Source organism: Pseudophryne corroboree, chromosome 6 (assembly GCF_028390025.1).
Source record: "Pseudophryne corroboree isolate aPseCor3 chromosome 6, aPseCor3.hap2, whole genome shotgun sequence".
NCBI lineage: Eukaryota > Metazoa > Chordata > Amphibia > Anura > Myobatrachidae > Pseudophryne > Pseudophryne corroboree.
This window is the reverse complement of record NC_086449.1, coordinates 801,935,936-801,958,574: the sequence shown is the minus strand read 5'-3', so window position 1 is coordinate 801,958,574 and position 22,639 is coordinate 801,935,936. Positions and strand designations below refer to the sequence as shown.

The following is a 22,639-nucleotide window of genomic DNA, read 5'->3' as shown; positions in this document are numbered from 1 at the left end:
GCGAGGTGATAGCGGGGTCAGGGGAGTTGAGATTGGGGGTCATGTGGATGTGGTGGCGCTATACGCGGATGACATGCTACTCTTCCTGCAGGACTCTGATGACTCCCTACGAACAGCATTACAGGTAGTGGAGAATTTTGGTATCTTTTCCGGTCTGCTAATTAACTGGGACAAGTCCCACATTTTTCCTATCTCTGGCCTTCTTCCCGAAAACACACAGGGGGCGTATCCTTTGCAATGGACACTGCGATTCAAATATCTAGGCATCTGGATTACTCCTATGGCGCGTAGCTATATGGCCCAAAATATTGACCCCATACTAGCGACATTTAAAGAAAAGGCACATAGCTGGAAAAAATTACCGCTGTCTGTCCTGGGTAGGGTCAATTTATTTAAAATGGTGATGCAGCCAAAGTTTCTCTATGCTCTACAGAATTCCCCGGTCTACCTTCCCAAGAAGATCTTTACTGTTATTGAGGGAGTTTTATCCTCATTTATATGGAGTGGCAGGCAGGCGAGGGTCTCTATAAGAACGATGTGCAGATCCCAGGTGTCTGGCGGAGCAAGCCTCCCAGATCTCAGACTATACTATGTGGCCACTCAGTTGGCCCATCTGAGTGAATGGACTGGGGACTCTCTGGGGGATACGATGAGGGGGTTTCTGGCTGAGCGGACGGAGTGCTCTCCTGCTTTCTCTCTCTCTCCTCTTCAACTTCTCCTTTCTGGTCTCTCAACGTCTGGCATGCCTCCCTTGTTGCGTCAAGCCTTGCTTATCTGGCGTTATGCGCACACTTTGTATGACTGGGAGGGACATGATACCTGTACTCCATTGTGGTTCAATAGTGCATACCCTGAGCTATATGAGATGTCGCTAGATAACATATGGATTGCTAGGGGAGTCGTGGCACTGGGTCAGCTATACCACGGTGGAGTGCTGAAGTCATTTCAGCAACTAAAGATCGAATTTGATGTGCCTAACACAGTTATGTTCCGATACTTTCGGCTTAGACATGCTGTACAGACCCAATTCCCTCACGGCCCACCATCGATGGCTGACTCACCTGTTAAGACGCTGCTTGCTTCAATGAGCCGGAGGGGGAAGGTGTCTACCATATATGCTGCTTTAAATAACAATAGCTATCCCGATCTATTAAACAATCTCCGTACTAAATGGGAGACTGATTTAGGGCAATTGTCCCAAGAGCAGTGGCTTCAGATTATGAGTTCACTTAAATACACTACACCATGTATAAGGTATAAGCAGGTTTTTTTCTACATTCTACACAGGTCCTACCGCACTCCGGTTAGTATGCGGAGGGCTGGTCTTAGGGAAGATTCTAACTGCCCCAGGTGTCAGGCAGCTGATGCCGGATTTTGGCACTTATTGTGGGACTGCCCTGAGATTTCCCTTTTCTGGCATAGAGTTTGGTGTGAGGTAGTCATGACAGCACCGTCCCTTCCTACATTAGATCCTGGCATATGTTTATTTGGGCTAGATTTGGAGGAGACGCACTCTGTTTTGCTGTACAAATATGTCCTGTGTCTCACAACGCTAGCTAAGGTGGTTATTGCTAGGGTCTGGTTCTCTGCTGATATACCTAGGGTGGAGCACTGGAGGGCGTTGGTGAACGAGGTAATTCGCCATGAGAAACATATGTATAAAATACGGGGTTCCACCTCTTGATTTACGGAGATGTGGGGCCGCTGGGGAGGCGCAGGGCTGGGCGAACAAGTATTAAGCACATGAGCGACATTGTAAAACTATGGATACTCCTCGTCATGGATACATATATGTAACTATATATGATAAGAAACAACACGTATACCAAAATGTGATTGAAAAAATCGGTTTATTGATGGCAACTGTTAAAGTTATAGTTAAATTTCAATGTTGATGTTTTGTTTTGTTTGTTTGTGACATAAAACTCAATAAAAACTACTTGATTTAAAAAAAGAAGTCTGATCCCCTGCTATCCTCCTATACTGACTTTGTAGCTACATTCAGGCGCATCTTCGACGAGCCAGGCCGGATAACATCTGCTTCATCTGAGATTCTCCGTTTACGCCAGGGAACACGTACTGTGGGACAGTATCTTATGCAGTTTAAAATCCTGGCATCCGAACTGGCATGGAACGACGAGGCCCTGTATGCTGCATTCTGGCATGGCTTATCAGAACGCATCAAGGATGAGTTAGCTACCAGAGACTTGCCCTCTAAGTTGGATGAGCTAATTTCTCTTTGCACGAAGGTTGATCTACGTTTCAGAGAGAGAGCAACTGAGCGAGGAAGATCATCTACTCCTAAATCTTCTGCTCCTCCTCCTCGTCAACCATCTCCATCCAAGGATGAGCCTATGCAAATTAGTCGTTCCCGTCTATCTCCCGCTGAGCGCCGAAGACGTCTCTCTGAGTCTCTCTGTCTCTACTGTGCAGCTCCGTCGCACACTATCAATGCCTGTCCCAAGCGTCCGGGAAACTCCAGATCCTAGCTCGCCAAGGAGAGGGACGGCTAGGAGTAATAATCTCCTCTCCATCTCCTCATGACTGTAACCTCCCAGTGTCGCTCCAAATTGCTCAACGTTACAGGAACGTCATTGCCCTCCTTGATTCCGGAGCAGCTGGGAATTTCATAACCGAAGCTTATGTTAAACGGTGGTCCCTACCCACCGAGAGACTGTCCTCGTCCATCTCTTTGACTGCCGTGGATGGCAGCAAGATTTTTGACGCAGTCATTTCCTTAAGGACTCTTCCAGTTCGTCTGAGAGTGGGAGTTCTTCATTCTGAGTATATTTCTTTTTTAGTGATTCCAAGAGCCACACATCCAGTGGTTTTAGGCCTTCCATGGCTCCGTCTCCACAACCCATCAATTGACTGGACGACTACGCAAATACTGGCATGGGGTCCCTCCTGTGCTGAGACTTGTTTAGCCAAAGTTCTTCCTGTTTGTTCTTCCTTCCCCAGGTCATCTGATGTTCCGCCTCCTCCATATCAAGACTTCACGGACGTGTTCAGTAAAGCCTCTGCTGATATCCTTCCTCCTCATAGAGAATGGGACTGCCCAATCGACCTCATTCCAGGGAAGGTTCCACCGCGAGGCCGAACTTATCCGTTGTCTCTGCCTGAGACACACTCCATGGAAGAGTACATCAAAGAGAACCTGGCGAAGGGTTTCATCCGACCATCTTCTTCTCCAGCCGGCGCAGGCTTCTTCTTCGTTAAGAAGAAAGACGGTGGTCTGCGTCCGTGCATCGACTACAGAGGTCTGAACGATATTACCGTCAAGAACCGATACCCTTTACCCCTGATTACCGAGCTCTTTGATAGAGTTAGTGGTGCAACTATTTTCACAAAGCTGGACTTGAGGGGTGCCTACAATCTCATCCGAATCCGTGAGGGTGACGAGTGGAAGACCGCCTTTAACACCCGTGACGGACATTATGAGTACCTCGTCATGCCCTTCGGATTGAGCAACGCTCCAGCAGTCTTCCAGCACTTCGTGAATGAGATTTTCAGGGACATCTTGTACCGCCATGTCGTGGTTTATCTAGACGACATCCTCATCTTTGCTAATAATCTCGAAGATCATCGTTTCTGGGTAAAAGAGGTTCTTTCCCGTCTCCGTGTCAATCACCTCTATTGTAAATTGGAGAAGTGTGTGTTTGAAGTTAAAACCATTCCGTTTCTAGGTTACATTGTGTCCGGTTCCGGACTAGAGATGGATCCTGAGAAACTCCAAGCAATCCAGAATTGGCCTATACCCTTAAGCCTCAAAGGGGTCCAGAGGTTCTTAGGGTTCGCCAATTATTATAGAAAATTTATACGAGACTTTTCCACCATTGTGGCGCCTATCACTGCATTAACCAAGAAAGGTGCTAATCCGTCCAAGTGGTCCGAGGAAGCTACACAGGCCTTTCACCTTCTGAAGCAACGGTTCATCTCTGCACCAGTTCTGAAACAGCCCGACACTGACTCTCCTTTTATCTTAGAGGTAGATGCCTCCTCCGTTGGAGTAGGAGCAGTGTTATCCCAGAGGGCCAAAGATGGACATCTACATCCTTGCAGTTTCTTCTCCCGGAAGTTCTCCCCAGCTGAGCGCAACTATGCCATTGGCGATCAGGAGTTGCTAGCCATCAAGCTCGCTCTGGAGGAGTGGAGATACCTGTTGGAGGGAGCTTCCCACTCAATCACCATACTTACCGACCACAAAAATCTTTTATATCTCAAAGGCGCACAATGTCTGAATCCTCGTCAGGCCAGATGGGCACTTTTCTTCTCTAGGTTTGACTTTAAACTCCAGTTCTGTCCGGGTTCTCAGAATCGTAAGGCCGATGCCCTTTCCCGCTCATGGGAGCAAGAAAATGAGTCCGAGTCTGCAGACAAGCATCCTATTATTAATCCGTTGGCATTCTCCACGGTAGGGATGGACTCTACGCCTCCACCAGGGAAAAGTTTTGTTAAGCCAGTTCTAAGGAAGAAGCTCATGCATTGGGCCCATGCTTCCCGTTTTGCTGGACATACAGGCATTCAGAAAACCCTTGAATTTATTTCTAGGTCCTACTGGTGGCCAACTCTGAAGGAGGACGTTATGGAATTTATTGCCTCCTGCCCAAAGTGTGCCCAACACAAAGTCTCCCGCCAGTCGCCTGCGGGGCAACTGGTTCCATTATCTGTTCCCCGTCGACCTTGGACCCATTTGTCGATGGACTTTGTTTCCGATCTACCTATCTGCAACAAGTTTAATACCATCTGGGTGGTAGTTGACCGGTTCACCAAGATGGCACATTTCATCCCTCTCACCGGTCTTCCGTCAGCTTCCAAGTTGGCTCAAGTGTTTATACAAGAGATCTTCCGACTTCACGGTCTTCCTGAAGAGATCATCTCGGATCGTGGAGTACAATTTGTAGCCAAATTTTGGCGAAGTTTGTGTCAAGCCCTCCAAGTCAAGTTAAAGTTTTCCACGGCTTACCATCCTCAGACCAATGGTCAAACCGAGAGGGTGAATCAGGACTTGGAGGCCTTCCTCCGTATATATGTGTCTTCCTCTCAAGATGACTGGGTTCAACTCCTTCCTTGGGCCGAGTTCAGCCACAACAATCAATACCATTCCTCATCTTCTTCTACACCATTCTTCATTAATTATGGATTCCACCCTAAAGTCCCAGAATTCCAACCGCTTCCCGCAACTTCTGTTCCAGCAGTGGATGTCACCTTGCATCAGTTTTTAAATAACTGGAGGAACGTCCGCGCAGCCCTGCTTAAAGCCTCATTCAGGTATAAGAAGTTTGCCGATAGAAAGCGTAGAGCGGTTCCTGCTCTCAAGGTGGGTGATCGTGTGTGGCTGTCCACGAAGAATTTGAGGTTGAGAGTTCCCAGCATGAAATTTGCACCTCGCTACATCGGACCCTTCAAGATTGAACAAGTCATCAATCCTGTTGCCTACAGGTTACAGTTACCATCCTTCTTGAAAATACCCAGGACATTTCATGTTTCTTTGTTGAAACCGCTGATCCTGAATCGGTTTCATTCCGCACTTCCTCCAGCTCCCAAAGTTCAGACTCAACGGGGAGTCGAGTACGAGGTGGCCAAGATTTTGGACTCACGTTTCCGTTACGGTCAGTTACAATACCTCATTGACTGGAAGGGCTATGGTCCTGAAGAACGCTCTTGGACCAATGCCTCAGACGTCCATGCTCCTGCCTTGGTCCGAAATTTCCACGCAAAGTTTCCTTTAAAGCCTAAGAAGTGTCCTGGGGCCACTCCTAAAGGGGGGGGGTGCTGTCACGATCCGGGTATCTGGACGCCATTACTTACCCTTCAGATGCCTCCTAAGGCTGGCTCAGCGTTCCAGGACCGGATCCCGCTGTTCCTGAGTTTCCACATGCAGAATGTCAGAGTGGTGATTTCATCAGCCGCGGCCTCCGCTGTGCCCGCGTGGTTAAATGTGCGCTTGTCAGTCTGGCGTCTCCTGTCTCCTGTGGCCGGCGTCGCCATTACTGTTTCAATTCTCACATGGATTACAAACCAAACTTCCCTCCAAGTGTCTGCATGGGCGCAGCCATCTTGGATTTTGTCATCTGATCATTTCCACCAATCTGCTGTCTGTATTGTTGATTTGCATAATTGCCTAGCCAACCCCTTCCTTGCTGCAGGTATAAGTAAGCTGTGCCTGAGCAAGGAAGGCGTCAGTGCTTTGGTTGTCTAACCTAGTTCCAGTTTGTCTCTCTCCTGTGGTTGTCTTCCAGGTTCCAGCTCCTGTCTCCAGACTTCTGCTATAGAGACCCGCACCAGCATTCCATCTGCGGTGTAGCCTGACTCTCCGATCCATTCTGGACTCACCTGTTTCCATTATCAATCACCTGCTTCCAGCCCAGCTTCCAGCAGTGTATAGCTTCTCTTAAAGGGCCGGTGTCCTTTCTGCAGTTTACCACTCTCCACCGGTATTATTATTTCACCGCTCTCAAACTCCAAACTTCATTATTATTTCACCGCTCTCAAGTTCGTTTATTATTTAACTGGTTCCAGCCAGTATCCACTCCGTACCAACAACAGTCTGGTTCCAGCCAGTATCCACAGCAGCCGTTTTACCTTCAGCAGCCCAGCCTTTCCTGGAACATCAGCTGGTACGATCCTGGGTTCTCTCCATTGCTACAGTCAGGCCTGGTAAGGACTTTCCAACTAGAAGATTATAAGAACTGTCTCACACTACCAGTGCCTGTGACCCTTGCCACCCTGTAGTACCCAGGAATTGTATTTATCCTCTGTTGACTTTTAGGTTTCCTTTTACTGCTGCTGTGTTACGGAGTTTGTCATAATAAACATCATTGACTTTTATCCTGGTTGTCGTGGTCACGCCTTCGGGCAGTTATTCTACATGTTACTTACATGTCTAGGGGTCTGATACAACCTCCCAGGTTCCGTTACATCTCAGCCCCTACAACTGAGGCTGCCTCCCGTCAGCTCAGGCCCTCAGTTGTGACACACAAATAGCGTGGAGTAATACCCCTGTCCCTGTTGTAGGAGGGGTACCTTGACTATCACCTGCTGAGAATACAGCTTGTGAATGGCCTCCAATACCGTCGCCCTGTCGGAGGGAGACGTTGGCAAAGCAGACTTTAGGAAACGGCGAGGAGGGGACTTCTCGAATTCCAACCTGTAACCCTGAGATACTACCTGCAGGATCCAGGGGTCCACCTGCGAGTGAGCCCACTGTGCGCTGAAATGTTTGAGGCGACCCCCCACCGCCCCTGAGTCTGCTTGTAAGGTCCCAGCATCATGCTGACGCCTTTGTAGAAGCCGGGGAGGGCTTCTGCTCCTGGGAAGGAGCTGCTTGTTGCAGTCTCTTACCCTTTCCTTTGCCTCGGGGCAAATAGGAATGTCCTTTTGCTCGTTTGTTCTTATAGGAACGAAAGGACTGTGGCTGAAAAGCCTGCGGCTTTTTCTGCTGGGAGGTGACCTGGGGTAAAAAATAAGAATTTACTTACCGATAATTCTATTTCTCGTAGTCCGTAGTGGATGCTGGGGACTCCGTCAGGACCATGGGGAATAGCAGCTCCGCAGGAGACAGGGCACAAAAATAAAGCTTTAGGATTAGGTGGTGTGTACTGGCTCCTCCCCCTATGACCCTCCTCCAAGCCTCAGGATACTGTGCCCGGACGAGCGTACACAATAAGGAAGGATATTGAATCCCGGGTAAGACTCATACCAGCCACACCAATCACACCGTATAACTTGTGATCTGAACCCAGTTAACAGTATGACAAACGTAGGAGCCTCTGAACAGACGGCTCACAACAATAACAACCCGAATTTGTTTGTAACAATAACTATGTACAAGTATTGCAGACAATCCGCACTTGGGATGGGCGCCCAGCATCCACTACGGACTACGAGAAATAGAATTATCGGTAAGTAAATTCTTATTTTCTCTAACGTCCTAGTGGATGCTGGGGACTCCGTCAGGACCATGGGGATTATACCAAAGCTCCCAAACGGGCGGGAGAGTGCGGATGACTCTGCAGCACCGAATGAGAGAACTCAAGGTCCTCCTCAGCCAGGGTATCAAATTTGTAGAATTTTGCAAACGTGTTTGCCCCTGACCAAGTAGCAGCTCGGCAGAGTTGTAATGCCGAGACCCCCCGGGCAGCCGCCCAGGATGAGCCCACTTTCCTTGTGGAATGGGCCTTGACAGATTTAGGTTGTGACAAGCCTGCCACAGAATGTGCAAGTTGAATTGTGCTACAAATCCAACGAGCAATCGTCTGCTTAGAAGCAGGAGCACCCATCTTGTTGGGTGCATACAATATAAACAGTGAGTCAGACTTTCTGACTCCCGCCGTTCTTGAAATATATATTTTCAATGCCCGGACCACGTCCAACAACTTGGAATCCTCCAAATCGTTAGTAGCCGCAGGCACCACAATAGGCTGGTTCAGGTGAAACGCTGACACCACCTTAGGCAGAAAATGAGGACGCGTCCGCAGTTCTGCCCTGTCCGTATGGAAAATCAGATATGGGCTCTTATATGATAAAGCCGCCAATTCTGATACTCTCCTGGCTGAAGCCAGGGCCAGTAGCATGGTTACTTTCCATGTAAGATACTTCAACTCCACCGATTTGAGCGGCTCAAACCAATGGGATTTGAGAAACTCCAAGACTACATTAAGATCCCACGGTGCCACTGGGGGCACAACCGGGGGCTGTATATGTAGTACTCCTTTTACAAAAGTCTGGACTTCAGGAACTGAAGCCAATTCTTTCTGGAAGAAAATCGACAGGGCCGAAATTTGAACCTTAATGGACCCCAATTTGAGGCCCATAGACAATCCTGTTTGCAGGAAATGTAGGAATCGACCCAGTTGAAATTCCTCCGTGGGGGCCTTCCTGGCCTCACACCACGCAACATATTTTCTCCAAATGCGGTGATAATGTTGTGCAGTCACCTCCTTCCTGGCTTTTACCAGTGTAGGAATGACCTCTTCCGGAATGCCTTTTTCCCTTAGAATTCGGCGTTCAACCGCCATGCCGTCAAACGCAGCCGCGGTAAGTCTTGGAATAGACACGGTCCCTGCTGAAGCAGGTCCCGTCTTAGAGGTAGAGGCCACGGATCCTCCGTGAGCATCTCTTGAAGTTCCGGGTACCAAGTTCTTCTTGGCCAATCCGGAGCCACTAGTATCGTTCTTACTCCCTTTTGCCGTATAATTCTCAGTACTTTTGGTATGAGAGGCAGAGGAGGAAACACATACACTGACTGGAACACCCACGGTGTTACCAGAGCGTCCACAGCTATTGCCTGAGGGTCTCTTGACCTGGCGCAATACCTGTCCAGTTTTTTGTTGAGGCGGGACGCCATCATATCCACCATTGGTTTTTCCCAACGGTTCACAATCATGTGGAAGACTTCTGGATGAAGTCCCCACTCTCCCGGGTGTAGATCGTGTCTGCTGAGGAAGTCTGCTTCCCAGTTGTCCACTCCCGGAATGAATACTGCTGACAGTGCTATCACATGATCTTCCGCCCAGCGAAGAATCCTTGCAGCTTCTGCCATTGCTGTCCTGCTTCTTGTGCCGCCCTGTCTGTTTACGTGGGCGACTGCCGTGATGTTGTCCGACTGGATCAACACCGGCTGACCCTGAAGCAGGGGTTTTGCCAGACTTAGAGCATTGTAAATCGCTCTTAGCTCCAGTATATTTATGTGAAGAGACATCTCCAGGCTTGACCATACTCCCTGGAAGTTTCTTCCCTGTGTGACCGCTCCCCAGCCTCTCAGACTGGCATCCGTGGTCACCAGGACCCAGTCCTGTATGCCGAATCTGCGGCCCTCTAACAGATGAGCACTCTGCAACCACCACAGAAGAGACACCCTTGTCCGTGGCGATAAGGTTATCCGCTGATGCATCTGCAGATGTGATCCGGACCATTTGTCCAGCAGATCCCACTGAAAAGTTCGTGCGTGGAATCTGCCGAATGGAATCGCTTCGTAAGAAGCCACCATCTTTCCCAGGACTCTTGTGCATTGATGCACAGACACTTTCCCTGGTTTTAGGAGGTTCCTGACAAGTTCGGATAACTCCCTGGCTTTCTCCTCCGGAAGAAACACCTTTTTCTGAACCGTGTCCAGAATCATTCCCAGGAACAGCAGACGTGTCGTCGGGGTCAACTGAGATTTTGGAAAATTCAGAATCCACCCGTGTTGTTGCAGCACTAGTCGGGTTAGTGCTACTCCGTCCTCCAGCTGTTCTCTGGACCTTGCCCTTATCAGGAGATCGTCCAAGTAAGGGATAATTAATACGCCTCTTCTTCGCAGAAGAATCATCATTTCGGCCATTACCTTGGTAAAGACCCGAGGTGCCGTGGACAATCCAAACGGCAGCGTCTGAAACGGATAATGACAGTTTTGCACCACGAACCTGAGGTACCCTTGATGTGAAGGGCAAATTGGGACATGCAGGTAAGCATCCTTGATGTCCAGGGACACCATAAAGTCCCCTTCTTCCAGATTCGCTATCACTGCTCTGAGTGACTCCATCTTGAACTTGAATTTTTGTATGTACAGGTTCAAAGATTTCAGATTTAGAATAGGTCTTACCGAGCCGTCCGGCTTCGGTACCACAAATAGCGTGGAGTAATACCCCTTTCCCTGTTGTAGGAGGGGTACCTTGACTATCACCTGCTGAGAAAACAGCTTGTGAATGGCTTCCAATACCGTCGCCCTGTCTGAGGGAGACGTTGGCAAAGCAGACTTTAGGAACCTGCGAGGGGGAGACTTCTCGAATTCCAACCTGTAACCCTGAGATACTACCTGCAGGATCCAGGGGTCCACCTGTGAGCAAGCCCACTGTGCGCTGAAATTCTTGAGTCGACCCCCCACCGCTCCCGAGTCCGCTTGTAAGGCCCCAGCGTCATGCTGAGGGCTTTGCAGAACCCTGAGAGGGCTTCTGTTCCTGGGCAGGGGCTGCTTGCTGCCCTCTCTTACCCCTTCCTCTGCCCCGAGGCAGATATGACTGTCCTTTTGTCCGCTTGTTCTTATAGGACCGAAAGGACTGCGGCTGAAAAGACGGTGTCTTTTTCTGTTGGGAGGGGGTCTGAGGTAAAAAGGTGGATTTTCCGGCAGTTGCCGTGGCCACCAGATCCGATAGACCGACGCCAAATAATTCCTCCCCTTTATACGGCAATACTTCCATATGTCGTTTGGAATCCGCATCACCTGACCACTGTCGCGTCCATAAACTCCTTCTGGCAGATATGGACATCGCATTTACTCTCGATGCCAGAGTGCAAATATCTCTCTGAGCATCTCGCATATAAAGGAAATCATCCTTTAATTGCTCTATAGTCAATAAAATACTGTCCCTATCCAGGGTATCAATATTTTCAGTCAGGGAATCCAACCAGACGACCCCAGCACTGCACATCCAGGCTGAGGCGATGGCTGGTCGCAGTATAACACCAGTATGTGTGTATATACTTTTTAGGGTAGTTTCCAGTCTCCTATCAGCTGGATCCCTGAGGGCGGCCGTATCAGGAGACGGTAACGCCACTTGTTTTGATAAGCGTGTGAGCGCCTTATCCACCCTAGGGGGTGTTTCCCAGCGCGCCCTAACCTCTGGCGGGAAAGGGTATAATGCTAATAACTTTTTTGAAATTAGCACTTTTCTATCTGGGTTAACCCACGCTTCATCACATACATCATTTAATTCCTCTGATTCAGGAAAAACTACAGGTAGTTTTTTCACCCCCAATATAATACCCCTTTTTGTGGTACTTGTAGTATCAGAGATATGCAAAGCCTCCTTCATTGCCGTGATCATATAACGTGTGGCCCTACTTGAAAATACGTTTGTTTCATCACCGTCGACACTAGATTCAGTGTCTGTGTCTGGGTCTGTGTCGACCGACTGAGGTAAAGGGCGCTTTACAGCCCCTGACGGTGTCTGAGACGCCTGGGCAGGTACTAACTGGTTTGCCGGCCGTCTCATGTCGTCAACTGATTTTTGTAATGTGCTGACATTATCACGTAATTCCATAAACAAAGCCATCCATTCCGGTGTCGACTCCCTGGGGGGTGACATCACCATTATCGGCAATTGCTCTGCCTCCACACCAACATCGTCCTCATACATGTCGACACACACGTACCGACACACAGCAGACACACAGGGAATGCTCTTATCGAAGACAGGACCCCACTAGCCCTTTGGGGAGACAGAGGGAGAGTTTGCCAGCACACACCCAAGCGCTATAATATATATGGGAACAACCTTATATAAGTGTTGTTCCTTATAGCAGCTTAAATATATCAAAATATCGCCAAAAAATGCCCCCCCTCTCTGTTTTACCCTGTTTCTGTAGTGCAGTGCAGGGGAGAGTCCTGGGAGCCTTCCTCACAGCGGAGCTGAGCAGGAAAATGGCGCTGTGTGCTGAGGAGAATAAGCCCCGCCCCCTATTTCGGCGGGCTTTTCTCCCGGAGTTTTAGATATCTGGCATGGGTTAAATACATACATATAGCCTCAATGGCTATATGTGATGTATTCTTTTGCCATAAAGGTATTAAATATTGCTGCCCAGGGCGCCCCCAGCAGCGCCCTGCACCCTCCGTGACCGCTTGGTGTGAAGTGTGTGACAACAATGGCGCACAGCTGCAGTGCTGTGCGCTACCTTCATGAAGACTGAAGAGCCTACTGCCGCCTGTTTCCGGACCTTCAATCTTCAGCATCTGTAAGGGGGGTCGGCGGCGCGGCTCCGGGACGAACCCCAGGGTGAGACCTGTGTTCCGACTCCCTCTGGAGCTAATGGTGTCCAGTAGCCTAAGAAGCCAATCCATCCTGCACGCAAGTGAGTTGAAATTCACTCCCCTAAGTCCCTCGATGCAGTGAGCCTGTTGCCAGCAGGACTCACTGAAAATAAAAAACCTAAAAACTTTTTCTAAGCAGCTCTTTAGGAGAGCCACCTAGATTGCACCCTGCTCGGACGGGCACAAAAACCTAACTGAGGCTTGGAGGAGGGTCATAGGGGGAGGAGCCAGTACACACCACCTAATCCTAAAGCTTTATTTTTGTGCCCTGTCTCCTGCGGAGCCGCTATTCCCCATGGTCCTGACGGAGTCCCCAGCATCCACTTAGGACGTTAGAGAAAGGTGGATTATCCGGCCGTTGCCGTGGCCACCAGATCCGATAGACCGACCCCAAATAATTCCTCCCCCTTATACGGCAATACTTCCATATGTCGTTTGGAATCCGCATCACCTGACCACTGGCGCGTCCATAAACTTCTTCTGGCAGATATGGACATCGCACTTACTCTTGATGCCAGAGTGCAAATATCTCTCTGTGCATCTCGCATATAAAGAAATGCATCCTTTAACTGCTCTATAGTCAGTAAAATACTGTCCCTATCCAGGGTTCAATATTTTCAGACAGTGACTCCGACCAAGCCACGCCAGCACTGCACATCCAGGCTGAGGCGATTGCTGGTCTCAGTATAACACCCATATGTGTGTATATACTTTTTAATGTATTCTCCAGCCTCCTATCAGCTGGATCCTTGAGGGCGGCCGTATCAGGAGACGGTAACGCCACTTGCTTTGATAAGCGTGTGAGCGCCTTATCCACCCTAGGAGGTGTTTCCCAGCGCGCCCTAACCTCTGGCGGGAAAGGTTATAATGCCAATAACTTTTTTGAAATTAGCAGTTTTCTATCTGGGGTAACCCACGCTTCATCACACACTTCATTCAGTTCCTCTGATTCAGGAAAAACTATCGGTAGTTTTTTCACACCCCACATAATACCCCTTTTTGTGGTACTTGCAGTATCAGAGATATGCAAAGCCTCCTTCATTGCCGTGATCATATAACGTGTGACCCTACTGGAAAATACGTTTGTTTCTTCACCGTCGACACTGGATTCAGTGTCAGTGTCTGGGTCTGTGTCGACCGACTGAGGTAAAGGGCGTTTTACAGCCCCTGACGGTGTCTGAGACGCCTGGACAGGTACTAACTGGTTTGCCGGCTGTCTCATGTCGTCAACCGACTTTTGTAGCGTGCTGACACTATCCCGTAATTCCATAAACAAAGCCATCCATTCTGGTGTCGACTCCCTAGGGGGTGACATCACCATTACAGGCAATTGCTCCGCCTCCACGCCAACATCGTCCTCATACATGTCGACACACACGTACCGACACACAGCAGACACACAGGGAATGCTCTGATAGAAGACAGGACCCCACTAGCCCTTTGGGGAGACAGAGGGAGAGTTTGCCAGCACACACCCAAGCGCTATAAATATATATAGGGACAACCTTAATAAGTGTGTTCCCTTTATAGCAGCTCAAATATTATAAATATCGCCAATAAGTGCCCCCCCTCTCTGTTTTTACCCTGTTTCTGTAGTGCAGTGCAGGGGAGAGTCCTGGGAGCCTCTCGCAGCGGAGCTGGGCAGGAAAATGGCGCTGTGTCCTGAGGAGAATAGGCCCCGCCCCCTTTTCGGCGGGCTTCTTCTCCCGGTTTTTTTTTAACCTGGCAGGGGTTAAATACATCCATATAGCCCCAGGGGCTATATGTGATATATTTTAGCCAGAATAGGTATATTACATTGCTGCCCAGGGCGCCCCCCCCCAGCGCCCTGCACCCTCAGTGACCGCTGGTGTGAAGTGTGCGGAGAGCAATGGCGCACAGCTGCAGTGCTGTGCGCTACCTCATGAAGACTGAGACGTCTTCTGCCGCCGGTTTCTGGACCTCTTCTCTATTCGGCATCTGCAAGGGGGTCGGCGGCGCGGCTCCGGTGACCCATCCAGGCTGTACCTGTGATCGTCCCTCTGGAGCTAGTGTCCAGTAGCCTAAGAAGCAAATCCATCCTGCACGCAGGTGAGTTCACTTCTTCTCCCCTAAGTCCCTCGTTGCAGTGAGCCTGTTGCCAGCAGGACTCACTGAAAATAAAAAACCTAACAAACTTTTTCTAAGCAGCTCTTTAGGAGAGCCACCTAGATTGCACCCTGCTCGGACGGGAACAAAAACCTAACTGAGGCTTGGAGGAGGGTCATAAGGGGAGGAGCCAGTACACACCACCTAGTGGTCAAACTTTAAAATTTTGTGCCCTGTCTCCTGCGGAGCCGCTATTCCCCATGGTCCTGACGGAGTCCCAGCATCCACTAGGACGTCAGAGAAAAACAGATTACTTCTGGGCACAGGTGTTGATTTGGATCCCACATGTAATAGTGTGTATAGCCAGAATTAGTTTGCATCTACAAACTTCTCGAGGAGGCTCACTGATCCTTGGAAGGCACAGGGGGGTCTTGATTCAGACGTGGACTCAGGTGCGGCTGGGTCTTTAGGCGATCTCCCACTTTCCAGACGCTGGCAAACACATTTCCAAGACATGCCCGATACTGTGCATCTCAATTGCAAAAGTGTCTTTGTGCACACACTGTGTGTAATGCATGCATCAACAACAGCGTGCAAGTCTGTGGCTGGCTCCTAGAAGCTCAGGAACCAGCCACAAATGCTATAGATCATTTGCCCTTGCTTTGCTACATATATCTCCATACATACACATATATATATTTTTTTATTAATAAATATTGTGTTGCTGTCCCTTTAATGTTACAATACACCGAAGCAATACTTAAAATAGAAGCATGTTAGCAAACATCTCTTTCAAAAATACAAAACAGTATGTTCTTTGATTGTAAAAACAGGATTTTAATTACTTACCGGTGAATCCTTTTCTCGTAGTCCGTTGAGGATGCTGGGGTCCACATTAGTACCATGGGGTATAGACGGGTCCACTAGGAGCCATTGGCACTTTAAGAGTTTGAGAGTGTGGGTTGGCTCCTCCCTCTATGCCCCTCCTACCAGACTCAGTCTAGAAACTGTGCCTGAGGAGACAACATACTTCGAGAGAAGGATTTTACACAGATAGTGGCGAGATTCACACCAGCTCACACATACAAGGCAAACCAAGCTAACTAGCTTGAAACATCAGCAACGGCTGAACAAGATTACTTAACCAAGTAACAAAAACAGTACTTAACCAAGAACTAAGCAGAACTGAAGTAAGTAACCACTGCAGGATCACGAAGCGCTGGCCGGGGGCCCAGCATCCTCTACAGACTACGAGAAAAGGATTTATCGGTAGGTAATTAAAATCCTATTTTCACTTACGTCCTAGGATCGTGATGGCTAACCTTGACACTCCAGCTGCTGTTGAACTACATATCCCAGCACGCCCTGCTACAGTTTTGTTATTTGGCCATGCTAAAACTGTAGCAGGGCATGCTGGGATGTGTAGTTCAAAAACAGCTGGAGTGTCAAGGTTAGCCATCACTGTCTTACACGATGCTGGGGTCCATATTAGTACCATGGGGATGTACCAAAGCTCCCAGAACGGGAGGGAGAGCGCAGAGGCTCCTGCAGAACTGATTGACCAAATTCAGGTCCTCAGAGGCCAAAGTATCGAACTTGTAGAATTTTGCAAACGTGTTCGACCCAGACCAAGTAGCCGCTCGGCAAAGCTGTAAAGCCGAGACACCCCGGGCAGCCGCCCAGGAAGAACCCACCTTTTGAGTAGAGTGGGCCTTAACAGATGTAGGACACGGCAATCCTGCCGTAGAATACGCATGCTGGATAGTGAACCTGATCCAGCGAGAGATCATCTACTTAGAAGCAGGACACCCAAGTTTCTTGGGATCATACAGGACAGAGAGTCCGATTTTCTGTGACGAGCAGTCCTCTTCACATAGATTTTCAGAGCCCTTACAACATCCAAGGACTTTGATGAAATTGAGGAGTCAGTAGCAACTGACACCACAATAGGTTGGTTGATATGAAATGCCGACACAACCTTCGGAAGGAACTGCTGACGTGTCCGGAGCTCAGCTCTATCTTCATGGAAAAATAAGTAGGGGCTCTTACAAGACAAAGCCCCCAACTCCGACACACGTCTAGCAGAAGCTAAGGCCAACAAAGTGACAGCCTTCCACGTGAGAAACTTGACCTCAACCTCCGGTAGAGGTTCAAACCAATCCGATTGGAGGAACTGTAACACCACGTTAAGATCTTAGGGCGCCGTAGGCGGCACAAAGAGAGGCTAGATGTGCAGAACCCCTTTCATGAAAGTCTGAACCTCAGGGAGGGAAGCCAATTGTTTCTGAAAGAAAATGGATAGGGCCGAAATCTGGACCTTTACGGATCCCAACCTCAGGCCCATATCCACACCTGCTTGCAGGAAGAGGAGAAACTGTCCCAGTTGAAACTCCACCGTAGGAAACTTCTTGGACTCACACCAAGATACATATTTTTTCCAAATGCGATGGTAATGTTTAGACGTTACTCCTTTCCTAGCCTGTATCAGGGTAGGAATAACCTTATTCGGAATGCCCTTCCGAGCTAATATCTGGCGTTCAACCTCCATGCCGTCAAACGTAGCCGCGGTAAGTCTAGATAAGCGAACGGCCCCTGCTACAGCAGGTCCTCCCGAAGAGGAAGAGGCCTCGGCTCTTCCAGCAGTAGATTCATAAGATCCGCGTACCAAGCCCTTCTTGGCCAGTCTGGAGCAATGAGGATTGCCTGAACTCTTGTTTTCTTTATGAGCGAATCCTTGGAATTCGTGGAAGTGGAGTTAACACGTACACCGACTGGAACACCTACGGGGTTACCAGGGCGTCCACCGCCACAGCTTTTGGGTCTCTTTGCCTTGAGCAATACCTCCGAAGTTTTTTGTTGAGGCGGGAGGCCATCATGTCTATTTGAGGCCCCTCCAAAGGTTTGTCACCTCCGTGAACACCTCTGGATGGAGGCCCCACTCTCCTGGATGGAGATCGTGTCTGCTGAGGAAGTCTGCTTCCCAGTTGTCCACTCCCGGAATGAAAATTGCCAACAGTGCTAACGCGTGCTTTTCCGCCCAGAGAATGATTCTTGTCACCTCTGACATTGCAGCTCTGCTCTTTGTTCCGCCTTGTCGGTTTATGTAGGCCACCATTGTTACATTATACGACTGCACTTGAATGGGTTGATCTCGCAGAAGGTGAATCGCTTGGAGAAGACTGTTGTATACGGCTCTTAGTTCTAGAATGTTTATTGGAAGACAGGATTCCAGACTTGACCACCTTCCTTGGAAGGTTTCGCCTTGAGTGACTGCGCCCCAGCCCCGGAGACTTGCATCAGTGTTTAGAAGGATCCAGTCCTGAATCCCGAACCTGCGGCCCTCCAGAGGATGAGGTAGTTGCAGCCACTAGGGGAGTGAAATCCTTGCTTTCGGCGATAGACGTATACTCATGTGCATATGTAGAGGAGAACCCGACCACTTGCCTAGGAGATCCAATTGGAAGGATCGAGCATGAAATCTTCCGTATTGTAGAGCCTCGTAGGAGGCAACCATCCTCCCCAGAAGGCGAATGCACTGATGAACGGAAACCCGGGCTGGCTTCAGGACATCCCGAACCATTGTTTGTATCACCAACGCTTTCTCCTCCGGTAGAAACACCCTCCGCACTTCCATGTCGAGGATCATCCCCAGGAAAGACAATCTCCTTGTCGGCTCTAAATGTGACTTTGGAAGGTTCAGGATCCAACCATGGACCCTGAGCAGATGAGTCGTGAGAGCAATGGACTGCAACAGGTTCTCCCTGGACGACGCCTTTATCAGCAGATCATCCAGGTATGGAATTACGTTCACTCCCAGCCTGCGGAGGAGAACCATAATTTCTGCCATCACCTTGGTGCCGTAGAGAGACCGAATGGCAGTGCCTGAAACGGATAGTGACTGTCTAACAGTGCAAATCTGAGATAAGCCTGGTGCGGAGGCCAAATCTGAATGTGGAGATACGCATCCTTGATATCTAGGGATACCAGAAACTCCCCCTCCTTCAGACCTGAGATCACCGCTCTCAGAGACTCCATTTTGAATTTGAACTCCCTTAGATCGGGGTTTAGCGATTTCAAGTTCAAAATTGGTCTGACCGAACCATCCGGTTTCGGTACCACAAAAAGGTTTGAATAGTAACCCACACTGTGCATATGAGGTGGAACTGGAACCTCTGCCTTTTCCAATTTTTGAATAGCTTCCTGTAGGACAGTTCTGCCTGACAGTAAAGTTGACAAGCCTGATTTGAAGAATCGGTGAGGTGGGGTTTCTTGAAACTCCAGTCTGTACCCCTGGGACATAATATCCTTTACCCAGGGATCCAGGCCGGACGACACCCAGACGTGGCTGAAACGCCTGAGTCTCGCCCCCACCAGCCCGTCCTCCAGGCTGTGTGGTCCACCGTCATGCTGAGGATTTTGAGGAGCCAGAGGCAGGTTTCTGGTCCTGAGAACCTGCGGGTGATGCTTTTTGGATTTTGCCCACCCACCTCTAAAGAAGGTGGTCGGAGGCTTGGACTTTTTTGTCTTAGCGGTTTCGAAAGGACTGTGATGCAGATGAAGAAAAGGGTTTCTTCATAGAAGGCGTAGCTGAGGGAAGAAAAGGTGACTTACCGGCGATTGCCGTGGAAATCCACGCATCCAACGCTTCCTCAAATAGAGCCTGACCTGTGTAGGGTAGGTTCTCCACAGTTCTCCTGGATTCCGCGTCTGCAGACCATTGGCGTAGCCAGAGTCCCCTGCGAGCTGAGACAGACATGGAAGATATCCTTGCAGTCAGCGTACACAGGTCCTTCATGGATTCCACCATGAAACCCGCAGAATCCTGTATGTTACGTAAAAATAATTCAATGTCACTTTTATCCATTGAATCCAAATCCTCTAGTAACGTGCCTGACCACTTTACTATAGCTTCATGCACAGGCAATAGTAGGCCTCAGCGCTACCCATGAAGCAGTGTATACCCAGGGACAGGCAAAACCACCTTTTTAGACAGTCTGGGAACAGATGCGTCAACTATGGGTGGGTTTTCCCATTTTTTTTCTATCTTCCTCAGGGAAGGGGAAAGCAACCAGAATCCTTTTAGGAATCTGGAATTTTTTCCCCGGGTTTTCCCAGGATTTTTCAAATAAAGCGTTTAATCCTTTAGACGAAGGGAAGGTTAGCGAGGCTTTCTTCTTAACTGTGAAGTAAGCCTCCTCAACCTGCTCAGGTGTTGTGTCAGTAATATTTAACACATCTCTAATGGCCTCAATCATGAGCTGCACCCCCTTTGCAAGGGATGCCGCCCCCCTCAGCACATCCCCATCACCGTCTGCTTTATCAGAGTCAGTATCCGTGTCATGTTGCATAATCTGGGCAAGTGCACGTTTCTGTGGGTATATGCTAGGTGATTTTGAAGGAATAGGAACAGAACCTGACCAAACTGCCATAGAATTCTTTAAAACCTGAGTTTCAGTCTCAGTATGAGCTACCCTTGTAGAGATTTGAGAGACCATTCCCTTAATAGAGGTTAACCACTCAGGCTCAGCAATAGGGATCTGAGACAATGCATTACATTCCTGTGTACATGGAATGGATTTCGCCTGAGAAGAAATGTTCTCTGCAGCATAAGATACAGAGTCCCTAGACATGGCAAGGTAAGACAACACCCACACACACACAGGGAAATATCAGACACAGTTTGACCCCCCCCCCAAGAATACCACAGAGAGACACAGAGATTGGGAGCCAACCCACACACAGCGCTTCCCAAGGTAGATATAATACAACTACCTGGCGCTTGCTGTGTACCTTGATACACTACATAGCATTTACACAGCCCCCCCCCCCCCCCCCCCTTCTACAACCCCCTGGTACAGCGCAGGGTAGCTGGAGTTGCTTGGAGGGACAGCTCTCCCTGTCAGCGTCTCTGTATAAGATCTGCAGGCAGGAAAATGGCGCTGAACGCTACTGGGTCCGCTCTGAGAAGAAGCTCCGCCTCCTGTACATGGTGCTGCTTCCCGCTCTCCACCTTTTTATACTGGCCTGAGGAATTGTGCTGGCAGCATTACTGAGGTCCCTCATAGCCTTGGTGCCAGTGTAGGGTATAGGCGCTGGCTCAGGGCGCCCCTCACAGCGCCGCACTATGTACTGCTGAGCCTCCGGAGCGCAGTTAATACTGCGCTCCCACCCTGTTGCCGCCATCTTCACACCGGTTCACCGCTTGCTAGGGGGGCCGGTGACTCACTCGCCACCGGAATCTTCTGGCTCTGTTTAGGGGGTGGCAGCATGCTGCGGGAGTGAGCGGTCGCCTGGGGCGGCTAACTATCATCACCCTCAGGAGCACAGTGTCCTGTCAGCGGAGATAGTGGCTCAGACCCCGCAGGGCGGACACTACTCCCCCCTAAGTCCCACAAAGCAGGGAGGCTGTTGCCGGCAGCCTCCCTGTGCCTATACTAACTCTTAGAAAAAAATAAAACTAAAGAAGCTGTAGGAGCTCCCATAGCTGTGACCGGCTCCTCCGGGCACATTTTCTAAACTGAGTCTGGTAGGAGGGGCATAGAGGGAGGAGCCAGCCCACACTCTCAAACTCTTAAAGTGCCAATGGCTCCTAGTGGACCCGTCTATACCCCATGGTACTAATGTGGACCCCAGCATCCTCTAGGACATAAGAGAAAACCAAGCAAGAAGCCTAGACTGTCCACATGGGGGCACTGCTACACTGGAGCCTATGGATGGGTGTACTACGATTGGCCGGCTGTCGGGATCCTGGCGTCCAGCATACCGGCGCCGGGATCCTGACCGCCGGAATGACGGCAGCAGGGCGAGCGCAAAGAGGGAGAATAGTTGTCGGTATCTCGGCGCCAGTATATCGAGTGCCTCCCCTATGAATGAGACCGTCTTCTCTCTCCACGTGATAATACATAAGTAGTTACAGAAAAACAAATAATTTGTTGCCAAATACAACTGAACACAAATGCAATTCCATACACTTTAGTGTAACACAATCTAAAATGAATTCCGATCTGTAAACGTAATTAACACTCACCACTTTTTCAAGGCTGGAAATGGACTACTGACTCAGCTATATGGCAGCGTGCATTGAGTAACTTCTGATTTCTATTGACAGAACCAGCGTTCCTCACATGCATGAGTCATATATTTTCTGCAATGTAACGGACACTCCTGTCTTTCCAACCTTCTTACCTTCTGCAAAGTCCAGGGCACCAGAAAATACAAGAGCGGCATACTCCCCGACGCTGAATCCCGCTGTTGCAACACAATTCTCTATGGCCTAGAGGAAAAGCAGATGTCATGATAAGGGTATGTCACCTGTAGCCAAGTGACAAAGACGGACACAAATAGAGTTTCTGCATACAGCGCATGTGCAGATGTGAATTTACATCTTTGCGTATATCCGTCCTATTCTGAGTCGTTTGGTTCTTGGCCGGATCTGAAAATATGCGTTTCGGTATGGAAACTGGTGCTGCAACAATGTGTATGGGCATGTAGGAAAAGCTCTGTGTGGTTCTGAGTCATGTGAAAAGGGGGAGCCCGTTTCTAGTGGGTCTCCTGCACTTAGCCAAGTGCGGCTGGCGTAATATCAATGGACGGAGCAGCTTCCCGCTTGCAGACACACCGACCTACCCTAGCAATAGCCCTAGGGAATCTCAGCATAAGGTAGGAAATCAGGCTTTTGCCGTTGCCCGCAGCTACATGCGCTGTGTGTGTGACTCAGACACAACCTCATCAGCTCTACTGTGCAATAGAGAATTTAGGGGGAGAGGTATCAAACCTTCTAAA

At 49.3% G+C, this 22,639-nt stretch overlaps 1 protein-coding gene across 1 annotated transcript in view; it reads right to left on the bottom strand.

Moving 5' to 3' along the window:
• Positions 1 to 22,639, bottom strand: part of MCAT (malonyl-CoA-acyl carrier protein transacylase) — a 35,574-nt gene that overhangs the window by 12,132 nt on the left and 803 nt on the right. Inside the window, exon 2 of the mRNA XM_063928928.1 lies at positions 22,043 to 22,130. Within this exon, the coding sequence (XP_063784998.1) occupies positions 22,043 to 22,130 (88 nt within the window). The remainder of the gene's footprint in view (positions 1 to 22,042; positions 22,131 to 22,639) is intronic.